Source organism: Leguminivora glycinivorella, chromosome 24 (assembly GCF_023078275.1).
Source record: "Leguminivora glycinivorella isolate SPB_JAAS2020 chromosome 24, LegGlyc_1.1, whole genome shotgun sequence".
Classification (NCBI taxonomy): Eukaryota; Metazoa; Arthropoda; class Insecta; order Lepidoptera; family Tortricidae; genus Leguminivora; species Leguminivora glycinivorella.
In genome coordinates, this window is record NC_062994.1 from 6,431,669 (window position 1) to 6,448,328 (window position 16,660).

Consider the following 16,660-nt stretch of genomic DNA (forward strand, 5'->3'; position numbering starts at 1 on the left):
AGACAGACACGTGAAACTTATAACACCCCTTCGTTTTTGCGTCGGGGGTTAAAAATGTATATTCTGTCAAACAAGTCTGTCAGTAAATAAGAACTAAGAAAACTATAGGTATCCTTTTCTCTAGCACCCTAAAGAAAAGGATGCATATAGTTTTCTTTGTTCTTATTTACTGACAAACTTGGTTGACAGAGTATAAGAAGTAGTTTTTAAAACGTACCAATCGTCACTATATTTGCATAGAACACAGTTATAAGGTGTTACAAAATAAATAAATCCGTGCACACATTGCTTACCTACACACATGGCAATTAAGTGCGTTTTCACATTATCCGATCCGATATCGGATATCGGACCGATAATCCATACATTACAGGCGCCATCTTGGATTTTTTCTATTGAAATCCATCCGACATCCGATATCGGATCGGATAATGTGAAAACGGTGTAAGTGCGTTTTCACATTATCCAATCCGATATCGGATGTCGGACCGATATCCCATACATTACAGGCGCCATCTTGGATTTTTTCTATTGAAATCCATCCGACATCCGATATCGGATCGGATAATGTGAAAACAATAGATTGCTCCTTCGGCAGGTGTGTGAGTTTACTGTTACTAGAAACGTTTGTTTATAATTGCAGGCAATTGCAAGAAGAGCTTATGGCCGAGAAGAAGTTCTATTCGGATCACATATCGAAGACGAAGGCCGAAATCGACCGGCTGCGAGAGGAGAATGAGAAATATCAGAAGTGAGTAAACACAATAGTACATTGTGCAACAAGGGGAGAAAGTTGAATATTACTAACGAGAGTATGCCGGAGCGATTTAAAGACTCGAGTTAGTAATATTCATACTCCCCGAGTTACACACGATGTTTTTCATCACACTCGCAATGTAAAAAATATGTAAATAGATGTAAAAAAGTTAAGTACGGTACAAGAAATTTCATTATTCCCTTGGGAGAACGATTTTTCTATAACTCACGCTCCGCCTGCGTGCAATATCACATTTAAAGTGCGGGTGTGATGAAAAAAAACTTATTCGATGTATATACTTCTTAATAACTTAAAGGTTGTCAGAGATCGCTCGCTAGTTAGAATAGAATAGCTTTATTTGCATAGAATACCTAAGTATTACATGGTTTATGTCTACAGATGTTATTTTGATAATTTGTTGCTTATTCTGTATTTAAAAATGGGAGCGTTCAAGTATTACGTAACGCAATTTTTGAAGATCTTTGACCCCCCTTCCCCCCCTTGTAACGCACCGTAACGTTTTTCTGTACCCCCCCTCCCCTTCTCTAAACGTTACGTAACACTCATGTGATCAATTTTATCCTGAAGTCGTAAAAACGAACACTATGAACTCACGCATAAACACTAAGGAAGTAACGAATACTGACAACGAAAACAACATTAAATGACGTACAATGCAATCTAGGGACTCCCGTGAAATATAAACGAAAAGGTTTGCCAACTTGCGAGAACAAATTAAAAATGACGACCAGACTAATACAATCGAGGGATTCCCCGTAATGTAAATGAAAAGGGTTGCCAGTTTGGGAGTTTTAATTCCCAAATTTTTTAGAAACAATGTTACGTAACGTGTTGTAAGAAAGACTCCCTCCCGCCCCTGTAACGCATCGTAACATTTTACAAGACCCCCTTCCCCCCCCTAGTTGCGTTACGTAATATTTGAACGCTCCCAATACTAGCATGCAAAATTGTACAAAATACTTAACAATTATTTTTAATTAATTAACAATTTTGTTCCTGCATGTTTTCTTTGAGAAAAATCATCGTGGCAATAATATTTTTTATCTAATAAATAACTAATCAGAACTTTTTTTAAACTGCTTTTTGGTAACTTATTATACAGTTGTCTGCCTCTATCTTAAATTATAATCAACTAGATTTTGCTCGCGGCTTCGCTCGCGTTAGAAAGAGATAAAAAGTAGCCTATGTCACTCTCCCTTCCTTCAACTATCTCCACATAGAAAATCACGTCAATTCGTCGCTCAGTTTTGCCGTGAAAGACGGACAAACAAACAGACACACACACTTTCCCATTTATAATATTAGTATGGATTGTTTTGTCTCCGCTGTATGTTTCAACCTTTTAGTTGTCAAGAGTGGCACTGAAACTTGAGTAGTTATGGGAATACAGGCGTGATTATATTATATATGGATGTATATTTTGCAGGTTGTTGAGCGTTGAACTGAGTCAAGAGCCGAAGAACAAGCAGCAAGAATTCGCTCAGAATGAGATCATCAAATTGGCGGCTGAGAGTCTGGCGTTGCAGGTACGATTTTTCCGACCTATTCAGCATATACAGTGTGTAAATCTAATACTTACATAATCTCTTAACGATGGTTAGTATAGGACATAAAAACGTTAGCAGATAACTTTTACTTAAAATTGTTTTTTTTAATTATTGGGAGCCTGTTATGTCCCACTGCTGGGCACAGGCCTCCCTCCACTTTTTTCAGTCTTGGGCAGCTTCGGGCCAACTATTAAGGAAACCATCTAATTAGCTTATTATGTCTGATATACCTAATCCTTTTTCAAGAATCTATTCATACGTGAAAATCACATGAAAATCCGTTCAGTAGTTTTTGAGTTTGACAACATATAAACAAACAGAGATATACTTTTTAACGAGCAATTCTTGTATATTTATTTATTTATTTATTTATTTATACCGACGATCTCGGAAACCGCTCTAACGATTTCGCTGAAATTTGTTATGTGGGGGTTTTCGGGGGTGAAAAATCGATCTAGCGTAGCCTTAGATCCCGGAAAACGCGATTTTTCATGAGTTTTTCTTTCGCGTTAGTAAACGTAAAATATGGTCGTTAATTTCGCCGCGCGCGCATCGATTCCGCTTAGCTCAGTCGTACGAGGTCGGTATAATGTACGCAGATAGATCGTAGGTGTCAGGGTTTCGAATCCCGGCCAGAAATTAAGTTTTTGTTTTTTGTCTTTTTTTTTTGTTTTTGTATTTATAAGAGTTTTTTTTTATCTAAAGACGTGATATATTAAAATAGAACCGAGCGAAGCTCGGTCGCCCAGATATTAAACAAACAGAGACAGACGCGGACTTTGTTTTATAAGTAGTGATTCGTGGCACGTTATTGTATACTATTTGTTTACAGGAACGCGTAGACAAACTGTCAGAGAGCTGCCGTCGCTACAAGAACCAGATACGTCTGCTAGTCAACAAGTTACGCGAGGCGGGCATAGAAGACGTTAGCGATATATTGGAGAGCAATGGTATGGTATTACAATACAAAGTCATATATAACTCCGTATAGACAGATAAAGTCTATAAAAAAACGTACCTCAGTCTCAGTACCATATAGAAAAAGGTACGGTGGCCTAGATGGAATTAAACCTTTGGGGTACGCTGAGGATGGCGCTAATATTAATATTTGACATTTTAACACATATCAAGCTAAGAATATGGGCCAAATTGTCAAAACTGAGGTTCAAAAGTTTTAAGTCCACCTTCAAATCAAGAGTGAACAGGCATCTTCTGGGCGAGCTCACTCCATCGTAGGCCACGTCTTTGCCTTTGGCTGGTCTGTGGTCAAGAGTAAGCCCATTTATAATAATAAAAAAAAAAAAGTCTGTGTCGAGAGTTGGCAGTCTATGCCCTGTGATTACACATTTTACTTCGACAGTAACTCTCTACACCGTGTTGTTTTTGTTTTCCGTTAAATTCGACACGTAGCTAGGTTCATTATCAGGAACCACCCTGTATTGTATATCACTTTAGTTAAATTCACAAAAAAAAAATTTTTCATCATTTTCATACATAATAAATGAATTTATTAGTGTGAGAGACCTTTAAGAATAACATTCAAGTTAGTGTCAAGTGATTGACGGCACATGTCAAAACAAATAACATTAGGATTTGGTAAAGGTTGTCACACACGTGTTCAGTAATTATCTTTATTTTTTTAATAACTCGATAACCGTAAGAGTTAAGATGCTAGTTTCTTAGAGAAATTAATTGTATTTGATCTAAAGAACCTTCCCTTAAAGTTAACGGAATTCAATAAAAACAGGTTGTATAATACTCGATCCTCTTTGTCGGTACTAACGCCCGCATGGTGGTAACACTGTACGAGTTGTTTTGTTGCAGATGCCGTGGTGCCACAGAACGCGTCTCTCGCTCCCGAGATAGCGCCCGTCTCGCGTAAGAAAGAGAGGGAGTATCTCGGCATGTTCGAGTATAAGATACAGGACGAGGGCAAGATTATTAAGAAACTTATTACAGGTAATATATAAAAAATTAAGGCTTGATAATTCTAAGGTTCATTCAGGCGGCGCTCGAAATCACATGCGATTTTATTTAGACACGTGGCGGTCTATTGAGGTTATACATACGTTTCGTACAGAAGAATAGAAAAAACTTCGCGTAAACTTAGTCTTTTTTTTTTTTGGCATTCATTTTACCCTAAGGTTGTCTGGAAGAGATCGCTTTTTAGCGATAAGACCACCTGTTGTTACCTAGTTATACTCTCACTCAACATTCTGTATATTTTTTACATGTAAAATGCTAAAATGGTGCAATAAAGAATATTTATTTACTTACTTACTTAATGTGAAAAAAAATTCTATACCTATTGTTTGTTCTAGATTTGAAGCCGCGGACAGCCGTAACCCTACTTCCTGGGCTACCAGCTTACATCATTTTCATGATGCTGCGTCACATGGACCATGTGGACGATGAGCCTAAGATGCATCAGCTCCTGAAAGCCGTCAGGATCGGAGTCAAGAAGACGCTCAGAAAACGAGCAGATAGTGTGGAGTATAGTGCTCTTTGGCTAGCGAATATGCTAAGGTAAGTGCTAGCTACAAATCTTAAATTCTCCGTCTATCTGTTACAAAACACCCAGAATAATATAGAAGAAAAAATCTCAAGGAAACAGCGTCGAATATCATAAAAAATAGTCACCCTCATCTTGGCGCGGTCGCCATGTAAGAATGTATGTGACTGAAGCAAGTGAGTACTCTTTTGAATTTCTTCGTATATCTTCCGGCTGGTCTGTTAGGATTTAGAGGTGTCCCTGGATTCTCTACATGATGCGGCGTCATATGGACCATGTGGATGATGAGCCTAAGATGCATCAGCTCCTGAAGGCTGTCAGGATCGGAGTCAAGAAGACGCTCAGAAAACGAGCAGATAGTATGGAGTATAGTGCTCTTTGGCTAGCGAATATGCTACGGTAAGTGTTAGTTACAAATCTAATATTCTCGGCCGATCTATTACAAAATACCCAGAATAATGTAGAAAAAAAAAATCTCAAGGAAACAGCGTCGAATATCATAAAAAGTAGTCACTCTCATCTGGGCGCGGTCGTCATGTAATAGTATGTGATTGAAGCAAGCGAGTATTCTTTTGAATTTCTTTGTATATCTTCTGGCTGGGCTGTTAAGATGATTTAGAGGTGTCCCTGGATTCTCTACATGATGCGGCGTCATATGGAGCATGTGGACGATGAGCCTAAGATGCATCAGCTCCTGAAAGCCGTCAGGATCGGAGTCAAGAAGACGCTCAGAAAACGAGCAGATAGTGTGGAATATAGTGCTCTTTGGCTAGCGAATATGCTACGGTAAGTAGTGTGTTAGTTACAAGTCTAATATTCTCGGCCGATCTATTACAAAATACCCAGAATAATATAGAAGAAAAAATCTCAAGGAAACAGCGTCGAATATCATAAAAAATAGTCACCCTCATCTTGGCGCGGTCGCCATGTAAGAAAGTATGTGACTGAAGCAAGTGAGTACTCTTTTGAATTTCTTCGTATATCTTCCGGCTGGTCTGTTAGGATTTAGAGGTGTCCCTGGATTCTCTACATGATGCGGCGTCATATGGAGCATGTGGAATATGAGCCTAAGATGCATCAGCTCTTGAAAGCTGTCAGGATCGGAGTCAAGAATACGTTGAGAAAACGGGCAGATAGTGTGGAGTATAGTGCTCTGTGGCTGTGGAAGACATTTAGCATAATTACAACTTTTACAAAACAGCTACTCTATACTGGTGAGGTCGCCATGTAAGGAGTAAGGTGAACTATTATAGCAAGTGCTGCTATAGCACAGGGCACTCAAAATTTCTATGTCCTTGTTACTAACAAGTGTCAAGAAAACCTTTAAGATACTTGTACCTGTAAGACGATGTTGGCTAGGTCATATACGAATGGTTTTGAAGACTACGGTCTAAACGGGACACTTTTTAAGTGCCTAAATAGAGACAAATCATTTGTAGTTGCAGCCCTCAGAAATGAGGGAAAGATATAGAAGATTTATGTATTTATCTAAGATTAAATTTGTTTACAAAAGGGAAAATATTTATCTATGCTCGTGTGGTGACGAGTTAAGAATCTCACCATTACCTTTCTTCCCGTGGGTGTCGTAAAAGTCAACTGCGGGATATGGCTTAAATTGTGGCGTAGGCGACAGGCTGGCAACCTTTGTGTTTTCATTCAACCCCTTATTTGCCAAGAGTGGCACTGAAACTTGAGTAGTTTCATGTGCTCTGTCTACCCTTTTATGGGATACAGCGTGAATGTATGTATAACTAAATTTATATATTCTTCCACAGACTCCTAAACAACTTGCGCCAATATAGCGGAGACGCGGTCTATCAAAAAGAGAACACGCCTCGTCAGAACCAGCAGTGTCTTCGCATTTTCGATTTGTCAGAATACCGTCAGCTGCTGAGTGATACTGCTGTGCAGATCTACCAAGGTACCTCATTTATTTTTTTATATCTATAGAGTCCTAAAAGTTTACTCAATAACTTACCCCTCAAGAACACGCCTCGTCAGAACCATGTGGATAATACCGGGCAGATCTACCAAGGTATGTCATTATTTCATCATCCTAGAAGTCTTCTCTTACTACCTCTCAAATAAATCAAGAGTGAACAGGCATCTTCGGGGCGAGCTCACTCTATCGTAGGCCACGCCTTTGCCTTTGGCTAGTCTGTGGTCAAGAGTAAGCCCATTTATAATTAAAAAAAAAAAAAAAAAACTCAAGATTCAATAGTTTATACACATAATTATCTCTCGTCAAAACTTTGTAATTTTTGACTTGTACGAATATCGCCAGGTATCTCAAAATTTCGTAAAAAAAAACAAAGTAATTTAAAACAGTCAGATGGTCATCATTTTCTTTCCGGTGAGTAATCGAACATTATAAAGCCTTACTAGGAGGAGGTTGAAGATTCGCACATATCCAGCAAAGTCTTTGTATCATCGACCGACAGACACCTCATTTACCCCTGGCGTCATAGACTACTTCTAACATATCGTTCCTCTCTAGAACACTCTTCGTCAGAACCCGTTAGTTGCTCGGTGACACTGCTGTGCAGACCTATCAAAGTCGTTATAATTTCATAAAAAAAAAAATCTGTTTGTAACTTTCTTTTTCTGTGTCCAGTAATCGAAGATTATCAATAGATTCCTTTTTCAACCAATCTCGCAAGGTTTACCATTGTGAACCGTGACTTAATATTTGATATTTTGACAGGTGTCATCACACTGCTGGAGAGGCAGGTGGAGCGGTTGATCGTCGGCGCCATATTGGAATACGAGGAGATCAGGTTATTACCAAACTTTTGTTATATCATCATCATTCTCTTGCCCTTATCCCAGTCACTTGGGGTCGCCGCAGCATGTCTTTCTTTTCCATACATTTCTATCAATCGTCATATCATCAATAACTTGCTTTAGTTTCATATCATGTCTCGTACAGTACATCCCACAGAAGTATATTAATTAGATAGAAGAAATATTTTCATCTATTTGTATAGGGGCTGAGCGTGTCAGATTTTGTATCGACGTCGTCACATGACATGCCTGTGATTGGAAATGTGTCCCAGGCCCTTGAATATTCATAATTTTTGTATTGTTGCAATTAAATATCACGTAACGAGGCATTTTTCATCTTTTCGTTGACTTCTTTTACTAACATTGACGCCTGAAATCTGCGAGCTGTGAGTATAGACGGACAACTCAGTGGATTTGACTGAATTCGGTTGACACGATAAGTAGATACGTTTCCTTGATCTATGGTATATGTATATGAAATCTGAAACATTGAAACATTGAAATTAAAACATTTAAACATTTATTTAAATAACACTGTGAGTTACATTTTAGTCTGGTCGCCACACTAGGCATAGCCTGTCCTGTGGTGGACATAGGACATAAACAGTGTTTACAATTAAAAATAAATACACAAGATTAAAATTAATGAGTAAGAGATAAATATTTCTTCTTCTAATATTTCATCTTCTAGAGATAAATAATCTTCCTCTTCCTCGGTTTTTTTTGTTATATATTGTGTTGTATAATTTAAAATATCAGTTCGCATTCAGCGAGCAACATAATTTTTTTTTTACGTAATTTTGACAGGTTTTGCTTATTATCATGATGTAATATCGTGATACATAATAACATATACATATATATGTATTAATTTATGATGATTGTATTAAAGTTAAACGCTTATTTTTAATTTAAAATAATAGTTTATATTAATTTTCAATATTATTATTATGTACTTCTTTATTAAAGTATTTTTTTTAATTTCTATTGATATGGGTTTAATTAATACTCATATTATACGTAATTATGATTTATGTTATATTACTATGTTTTTGCATGCCTATTCAAATATCAGTACACATGACAACACGACTGATGAAAATGTGCCAGCACCGTACGTACTTTTATTTACTAATAAATTATGTTTAGTTTACTTAAGTTTATTAGTATATTATTAGTCCCAAACGGCATGGATTAGAGTAGAAAGGAAGACTTGTGCAAAAAGTGATCTGCATAATAGTTATTTGTTTTACAAGGGGGCAAAGTTGTTGTTTAACCGCACGTGCCAGTATTGATACCCGAGCAAGCGAGAGATTCCAATATTGAACCGCGAGCGTAGCGAGAGGTTCAAAAAGTGGAATCTTGAGCGTTGCGAGGGTTCAAGGCACGTAGGTTAAACAAACTTTGCCACCGAGTGAAACACAAAATTTTTCACCACACCAACATGAACAAAATACTGACTATAAAACATCAAACTAAATCAAATCCATCAATCTATTCAATATTTATTAAGATTCAAAATTATAATTTATAAAAATTCTACCAGCCAGCTTAAGACATGAAGTTAAAATTTGTATGAAATTACTTTGCGCTCTTGTGGATAAAATGCAATTTTGTTATCTGTTTTCGAATAGCAAAGTAAGCCTTTACCAGTTGGTGTGGTGGATAATATTTCTTTTCTCGTAACGTTTAAATTATTGCAATAGCCGATGGCTCTTAATCTCTTTGGAAATAAGAAACTGTAGCCAAACACCCCTTTAGATGTCGTTGTGTTTGTAGTGGTGTGCCGCTTCCTTACTTCCTTATTTCCGTGTGGGAAATGGATGGAGATATGTCGAGCGTTATTTCGACTTAAGGTGTGAATAATTCGCTTGAAATCCATACTTATATATAATACTAGCTTTTGCCCGCGGCTTCGCTCGCGTTAAAGTCGAAAATTGCGGAATGTTTCATACAAACTTCCACCCCCCAGTTTAGAGAAAGGGGGGGTTAGAAAGAGACAAAAAGTAGCCTATGTCACTCTCCATCCCTTCAACTATCTCCCCTTAAAAAATCACGTCAATTCGTCGCTCCGTTTTGCCGTGAAAGACGGACAAACAAACACACACTTTCCCATTTATAATATTAGTATGGATATACAGTTTTGTGATAAATGAATGTTTCCCAGCGGACTGTCGGGCCCCGCGCGCGCGCCGCCGTCGCCGCCGGGCGCGGGCCCGGCGCGCCTGAAGCAGGAACTCAGCGCTGCGCACGACCACCTTCACACCTACCACGTTGACGCTTCTCTACGCGTCATGATCTTCAAACAGGTATACTTTATCTTAGCATTCATGGAGAATAGGACTGATATGAGCTATCCAACATTCTCAACTTAGAAAAATGTCACTGAAGATTTTGGAAAACCCCTTTCTTCAATCATGGTAATAATCATCTTCCTAGGATCATAGTGTAATGAAAATTGGCAGCTGTCTGATGATAATACAATAATATGGTGCCGTTGACCTGATCTGATGATGAAGCCGGAAGATACGAACTAGATTTTTATGATGGAACATATTAGCTGTATTTGGATTTCTTAAAAAAGTCTTGTAATGAACTTTGACTACGATTAAGTTTTTTTTTCTACTCCCGTACTGTTAATGTTATTCGTGAGTTACAAGGTCGTGCATAGAACTTTAAAACCCTACATAAAAGATGTCAAGACAAGTCTATCTAGTCTATACCCTGAAAACATTTTATAGCAGTAGCACGATATTGCTGTTAAAGTTCTGTAACACATTGCTACCAACTTAACCACTCACTTGAATTTATAATTTTTTTTCAAAGTAAGTGCCACTCCTCTTTTATGACCTCTTTTAACCACCAATTGCATAAAATACTATAGTTTGATCGCTATTAAAGCGTGTTTTCCCGTTCCAGCTGTTCTACTACATCTGCGCGTACAGCTTGAACCAGCTACTCCTGCGCAAAGACCTGTGCTGCTGGGCCAAGGGGCTGCAGATCAGATACAACATCTCACACCTGGAGAACTGGATCAAGGAACAACTGGCTGAGTACGGCCAGAAGAGCGTAAGTGTCCACTACACCTGCTACAGCCTTCAAAGACCTGTGCTGCTGGGCCAAGGGGCTGCAGATACAACATCTCACACCTGGAGAACTGGATCAAGGAACAGCTGGCTGAGTTCGGCCAGAAGAGCGTAAGTGTCCATTACACCTGCTACGGCCTTCAAAAACCTGCGCTGCTAGGCCAAGGGGCTGCAGATACAACATCTCACACCTGGAGAACTGGATCAAGGAGGAACTCGCTGAGTATGGGCAGAAGAGCGTAAGTTCATTGCTTCTAAGTACAACAATTGGTGCTCTGAAGCGCACGGCTAAAGTCTAATATTAACTTTTTTTCATACTGACAAGAAAATTATGGATAAGTGTGAATCTTCTGTCTTGTTACTTACCTGTTTGGATTATGTACCTAGTTTGTATAAATAATGTTTGTTATAATTATAAATTTCACAGTGTATTAGCACAGTATAATAAAGATTACTATCGTACAGTATGGCCACTTCCGCTCCCCGCTGAAAGCGCCGCCCACCCCCTCTCGGTTACCTCACAGTTACCGTCTGTCAAAAACGCGAACAGTCGACCTGTCATATTTCACTCACACAAGCATAGTACGCGTTCACCTACACGAGCTTAGACTGTGCTAGCGACGCGCCTCTTTCATATATTTGATCGTCAGTGTCCGAGGTGTGGTATTAGTCCGCTGTAGTGCTCTGTAATATTTTAAATCGATAAAATAAAAAGAAAAAAGTGAAATAATTTATTGATTACTTTACGAGCACTTTTAAATTCTCAAATACAATTTCATTGATAAAAACTACATGTTCGTTAGAAATCAGTTTATACTAATAACTTTTCTCAACTCTGCAAACCTAGATATTCGAACTCCTTATTTATGTTTGCAGGTGGACGAAATCTTGAGCGTACTGAAACCTATAACACAAGCTGTACAACTCCTGCAAGCAAGGAAGTCCTTGGCCGATGTACAGAGCACAGTCGATATGTGCTCCAACCTCACCGCTATGCAAGTCTGCAAGGTATGTGCCCATTCTAATATACTACTTACTTACTACGAAAACCAAAATGGCCGACACCAATTCACTTTTATGCCTTTCGGTGTTGCTGAAGCTCCCTCCCGTCGCTGTGACCGGTGATTGAGTAAATCTTGAGCTTAAGCCTTTAAGGCAAGTTGTGCAACTTCTGCAAGCAAGGATATCCCTAGCCGATGTACAGAGCACAGTCGATATGTGCTCCAAGCTCACCGCCATGCAAGTCTGCAAGGTTTGTGCCCATTCAAATATACTACTTACTACGAAAACCAAAATGGCCGACACCAGTTCACTGTTACTGTTACCTTTCGGTCTCGCGAATACTCCCTCTCGTCGCTATGATATTCAGAAGGTCTTGAACTGCTACTTCTTTCCACAGGCATCTATCCTAATTTTTTGTACGTTTGTGGTTTGGGCATTTTCGCGAGAAGAATACAAAAATCTTTTTTTATAAAATATGTAAATTTAATGTTTATCCTACTTTGAATTTATGCAAAATAATATAACATTTTGGGAGCATTTTTTGTCCCTTGTTTTTTTTTGTCCTAGATCGAAAGGGCTCGTGATTCTGAGTAGGAAAAACATAAAATTAACCTACGTTAGTAAAATATTTTTGGTGATTATTATCGCGTAAATACCCGTTTTACTTTTGAGCAATATACCTACGTTAAATAAATAAATGACCCAACTTGACCAACACCAGATTGCGAAAACCCTCTACAGTAGGCTTGTGTAGTACATGTACTAATAGTACAAAAGACACGATTCCCTCCACTGTACTAGTCCGAACGATTCCCAAATGATTCTGCTCTCTAGTACATTTAGTACACACACACGCGCAACAGAATGGGAGCAAAGAGCCAAGGAGTGAGAATGACAGTCAACCGAACTAAAATTTACTGACTCGGATCGCGAGCGCGCGAAAACGGCCGATTAGTTCTCGCCTAGTACAAGCGAGCGCTGTACGCCATATGCACAATTTGTCTCTCGCTCTCTCGGTGTACTACGGTCCTCAATGTACTAAAAAAACGAACTAGTACACTTCGGAGATCGTACTAGTTGGGAGCGATCTTTTCAGTGAACGAGCAGGCACAACTCTACAGTATTTTTTTATACTACGTCTTTGGCAAACAAGCATACGTCCCGCCTGATGTAAAGCGGACACCGTAACCTATGGACGCCTGCACCTCAAACAGTGTCACATGCGCGTTGCCACCCCATTAGAAACTTGTACATTCCCTTTTGCTGTGTTAAGTACACAGCAAAAGTACAAGTTCTAAGGAGGGTTCGGGTTGCCGACGGACGAAGGACAATAGACGGAACAAGTTAGTTCCGTAAGTCCTCCCGTCATCAGCACACCACGTGCTATTTGGCTGCGGTCTTCTGTAAGGCGGAGGTACTTCCCCAGTTGGGCTCTGCTCTAGATTCGAGCGAGACGATATCCGCTGTGCTGTGCCCTACCACACAAAGCGGAATATCATTCGCTACGCCCTACCTCCTACCTCCTACAGTATACCCTTCGGTCATGTTTTCCCTCTTGTATCTTTATTTGTATTTCATTATTTTTAGATCCTGAACATGTACACTCCTGCCGAGGATTATGAAGTGAAGGTCACCCGAGAGTTCATACACGAGATACAGAAGAAAATGCAGGAGAAGGCGGGACCCAACGCGGACAAGGAACCGGTATGCATTTACCTATGTTGTTTTATCTTATAGATAGATAGATAGATAGATAGATAGAATACTCTTTATTGGCACACCTCAGCAAAAGATACAGTGGAGACAAAACAAATGATTATAAATATATTCCACCTCATATCTACAAAGTGGGAGGTTTTACTAAACACCCCCCCCCCCTTATTCATAAACGTTCACTAAAGTTAGCAAGCCGATAAAGTTCGTTTGTCCTTTTCTAACACGCCAATACGTCGGAAAGTGACAAACTTTAGTGAACGTTTATGAATAAGGGGGTAAGTGTTTAGTGAAACCTCCCAGTTTGTCGATTGCTATAAATCCGCTTTGTCAGTTTATTCATATAAATATCCAAGCAAATCTCATCTCTTGACGACCGGTCTGGCGCAGTCGGTAGTGACCCTGCCTGCTACGCCGCGGTCCCGGGTTCGAACCCCGGTAAGGGCATTTATTTGTGTGATGAGCAGAGAGAGATGTTTTCTATGTATATAAATATGTATACATATATTATATATATCGTTGTCTGAGTACCCACAACACAAGCCTTCTTGAGCTTACCGTGGGCCTCAGTCAATCTGTGTGTGCCTCATGGCATTAAGTTCGCCTTTTGTACATTAAGTTTGTCTTTGGTGCAATAAAGTTTAAATAAATAAATGTCCTATAATATTTATTTATGGTAAGCGACAAAGTGTGACGTTTTATTAAACACACTCACATATGATGATATGTAAACCTGTATAAGAATCTTGGAGAAACAACACTAGTGCGAGAAGTCGTTCATTATGCGCCTATGTCGGTCCTTCAAAGGACCATATGTAGTGAAAAACATCAAAAGAAAATATTCAGCAAATAGGCCACAGGGGCACTTTTACACGTCACATATAATAACATAATATTTATAATTGAATTAAAATTACAATGAGGAAATTCGTAACTTCCTTCAGTCGTGTTCTATTCTAATTTATAGTCACTCGTTCCGAGCTACTTCTTTTTCGCACTTGTATCGTAATGTACTATTTCAGTACAGATGGTGTTTTTTTTACGCACTAGTGCGAGAAGTTGTTCATTATATGGCAGATCGAAACTTCGGAGGTCCATCTGTACTGAAAAACGTCGTTCGATACACGTGCGAAAAGGGAATTCGTAACTCGTGTCGATTTAAAACACTCCCTTCGGTCGTGTTTTAATTTATCGCCACTCGTTTCGAACTTCCTCTTTTTCGCACTTGTATCGAAATGTACTATTTCACTGAATATTTTTTTTTTTTATTTGACAGCAAAACCTTCTGATGGATTCGAAGATGATCTTCTCGGTTCAGTTCCCGTTCAACCCTTCCTCCATCCGGCTGGAAGACATCGAGCTGCCCGAAGTTCTGGGCCTCGAGGGGCTGCTCACCAAGATATAAACGGGTTAGATTAGATGCAACCAGCCTTTACAAAGGCATTTTAAAATCAAAACCACTAGCTGAACACAAAATAACCCAGTGGCTTTTAATAAGGCATTTTATAGCCAGAACATAATTTACAGTAAAATTTTTTAGGTGGACCTAAAATAACCCAGTCGGCTTTATAAAGGCAGTTAACAGTTTATAGCTTACTCGAGAAATTCTTGAATTTACCCAGTGACTTTGTCAGTGACAAACTTTCTTATGGCGCAATTGCATTAGTCGACAGGGTCCTCGTTCGGGGTGCGAGAGATTTCTGGAACGCGTGCCACAGGGCCCGCATTCGGGGAAATTATATAGTTATGGTAACTTTCATTGGTTCTTATCTCGCCTGCGGGGAGTCCCCGTATGCTGCATACCGAACGAGTTAACGACCAATCAAATTGCACCACTTTCAGTGGTTGTTATCTCGCCTGCGGGGACTCCCCGTATGCTGTATACAGAACGAGTTATCGACTAATGAAAATGCGCCATTAGATGGACCCAAAATGACCCAGTTGCCTTTATAAAGTCAGTTTATAGCAAAACATAATTTAGTCGAGAAATTCTTCAGTTTACCCAGTGACCTCTATGAAAGCATTTTTACAGCAAAATTTCTATGTGGTCCCAAAATAACCCAATCGCCTTTATAAAAGCATTTTATTGAAAAACAATTTATTAGAGAAATTATTCAATTTAACCAGTGACCTCTATGAAGGCATTTTTACAGCAAAATTTCTTAGGTGGACCCAAAATAGCCCAGTTGCCTTTATAAAGGCATTTATTCCAAAACATGATTCAAATGACTCTTATTTTTAGAGATATCAGAGCGTATATTGATTGAAACTAAGACGATTTTCACTCATAATATTATTAAATTAAAACGGGACTTAATCGCGGAAGACTTACGTTTACCCAAACATAAAACTAAATAACGGTTCAATTTGTATACTTAATTTGTTCCTAATTATTCCTGAATTGCAAAAAACATTATATTAAGTGGAACAGTTCACTATGTCAAAGTATTTTATGTCAAATTAAACAAAAATCATTCCTTTATTATAACTCCAAAATTCATGTATCTTAATGTACTTAATGATAAGCTTAAATGAGATAAATATTTATGAATTTAGTAATAATTACTATTTATAAACAGTAATTTTTATTTATTTGAAGCACGGCAAGAGTACAACTAGCCCTAGAGGCAGTCTTAATACTTTCAAGCGATTACTGTCTGAGAACGATTTAACATTGGTGCTGTTAAAAACTGTACCATAAAGTATTTTTTCATAGACAACATTTATTATTTATTTGAATATCTGGGATCTGAAGCCGAAATAATAAAACTGATTTCTAATTTTTGCCATAATTTAAACGCCATAAAAAGGTTTCTTATAATTTTGTATGACCTAAAAACATATTAGCTTTTTCTAATGCCGTATTTTAGCGGTACCATAAAGCAAAATAATGTTTTTGGAGTTTTGAGTCGTACTTAAATTAATTATTTATACAAAATAATATCAAAAACGATATACACACAAGAAAATTATGGCTTATGGCAATAAAGAAAGATTTATACACGTGCTTTAAAGGTCACAGCATTTATAATAATTCATATTAAAGGAATTAATACACCAATATGTCATGTTTAAAGGACGAAATAGATCATTGGTTTGAAGATATATAAGCGTCTTCTTCCAAATATTTCACCACAATGAGTTTGTCGTAAGTATTATCGGTTCCTAGACTATGGAAAAGCCATAATTTGAAATTATTTTGGTGCCATTCCGAATTGTACAAAAAACTAGAAAAGAA

At 38.3% G+C, this 16,660-nt stretch overlaps 1 protein-coding gene across 1 annotated transcript in view; it reads left to right on the top strand.

Annotated features, from left to right (window-relative positions):
* LOC125238976 (unconventional myosin-Va) overlaps nucleotides 1-15,015 on the top strand; it is a 58,156-nt gene extending 43,141 nt beyond the window's left edge. Inside the window, exons 33-44 of the mRNA XM_048146477.1 lie at nucleotides 644-751; nucleotides 2,205-2,304; nucleotides 3,158-3,275; nucleotides 4,150-4,284; nucleotides 4,647-4,851; nucleotides 6,613-6,758; nucleotides 7,542-7,614; nucleotides 9,789-9,930; nucleotides 10,541-10,690; nucleotides 11,584-11,715; nucleotides 13,297-13,413; nucleotides 14,699-15,015. Coding sequence (XP_048002434.1) covers nucleotides 644-751; nucleotides 2,205-2,304; nucleotides 3,158-3,275; nucleotides 4,150-4,284; nucleotides 4,647-4,851; nucleotides 6,613-6,758; nucleotides 7,542-7,614; nucleotides 9,789-9,930; nucleotides 10,541-10,690; nucleotides 11,584-11,715; nucleotides 13,297-13,413; nucleotides 14,699-14,827 — 1,555 coding nt within the window. The 3' untranslated portion in view covers nucleotides 14,828-15,015. The remainder of the gene's footprint in view (nucleotides 1-643; nucleotides 752-2,204; nucleotides 2,305-3,157; nucleotides 3,276-4,149; nucleotides 4,285-4,646; nucleotides 4,852-6,612; nucleotides 6,759-7,541; nucleotides 7,615-9,788; nucleotides 9,931-10,540; nucleotides 10,691-11,583; nucleotides 11,716-13,296; nucleotides 13,414-14,698) is intronic.
* Nucleotides 15,016-16,660: the final 1,645 nt, after the last annotated feature.